This window comes from Penaeus monodon, chromosome 20 (genome assembly GCF_015228065.2).
Source record: "Penaeus monodon isolate SGIC_2016 chromosome 20, NSTDA_Pmon_1, whole genome shotgun sequence".
Lineage (NCBI taxonomy): Eukaryota > Metazoa > Arthropoda > Malacostraca > Decapoda > Penaeidae > Penaeus > Penaeus monodon.
The window spans coordinates 43,009,209-43,009,428 of record NC_051405.1 but is presented as its reverse complement, the minus strand read 5'-3'; the positions used below and the strand labels follow the sequence as shown (position 1 = coordinate 43,009,428).

At 43.2% G+C, this 220-nt stretch overlaps 1 protein-coding gene across 1 annotated transcript in view; it reads right to left on the bottom strand.

Moving 5' to 3' along the window:
* LOC119585846 overlaps positions 1 to 220 on the bottom strand; it is a gene marked incomplete at its 3' end in the record, with an annotated part of 11,079 nt that overhangs the window by 3,177 nt on the left and 7,682 nt on the right. Inside the window, 1 exon segment of the mRNA XM_037934579.1 lies at positions 10 to 169. Coding sequence (XP_037790507.1) covers positions 10 to 169 — 160 coding nt within the window.

The following is a 220-nucleotide window of genomic DNA, read 5'->3' as shown; positions in this document are numbered from 1 at the left end:
TGAACTTACACAACAGGGTTCTTGATGTGATTGTGGAGGCAAAGACAAGACCTCTGGTAAGAATGGTTGGGTTAGGATACCGCAAATCCTTATAGAGGGGAGATTCTGCTACTAAATTGCCCGTCACAGTGTATGAGGAGACATAGCCACCAGATACCACTGCTGTTACCTGTAAATACAGTACATTATTTACCATCTCTTTCGGTATCAACTGTGTCTC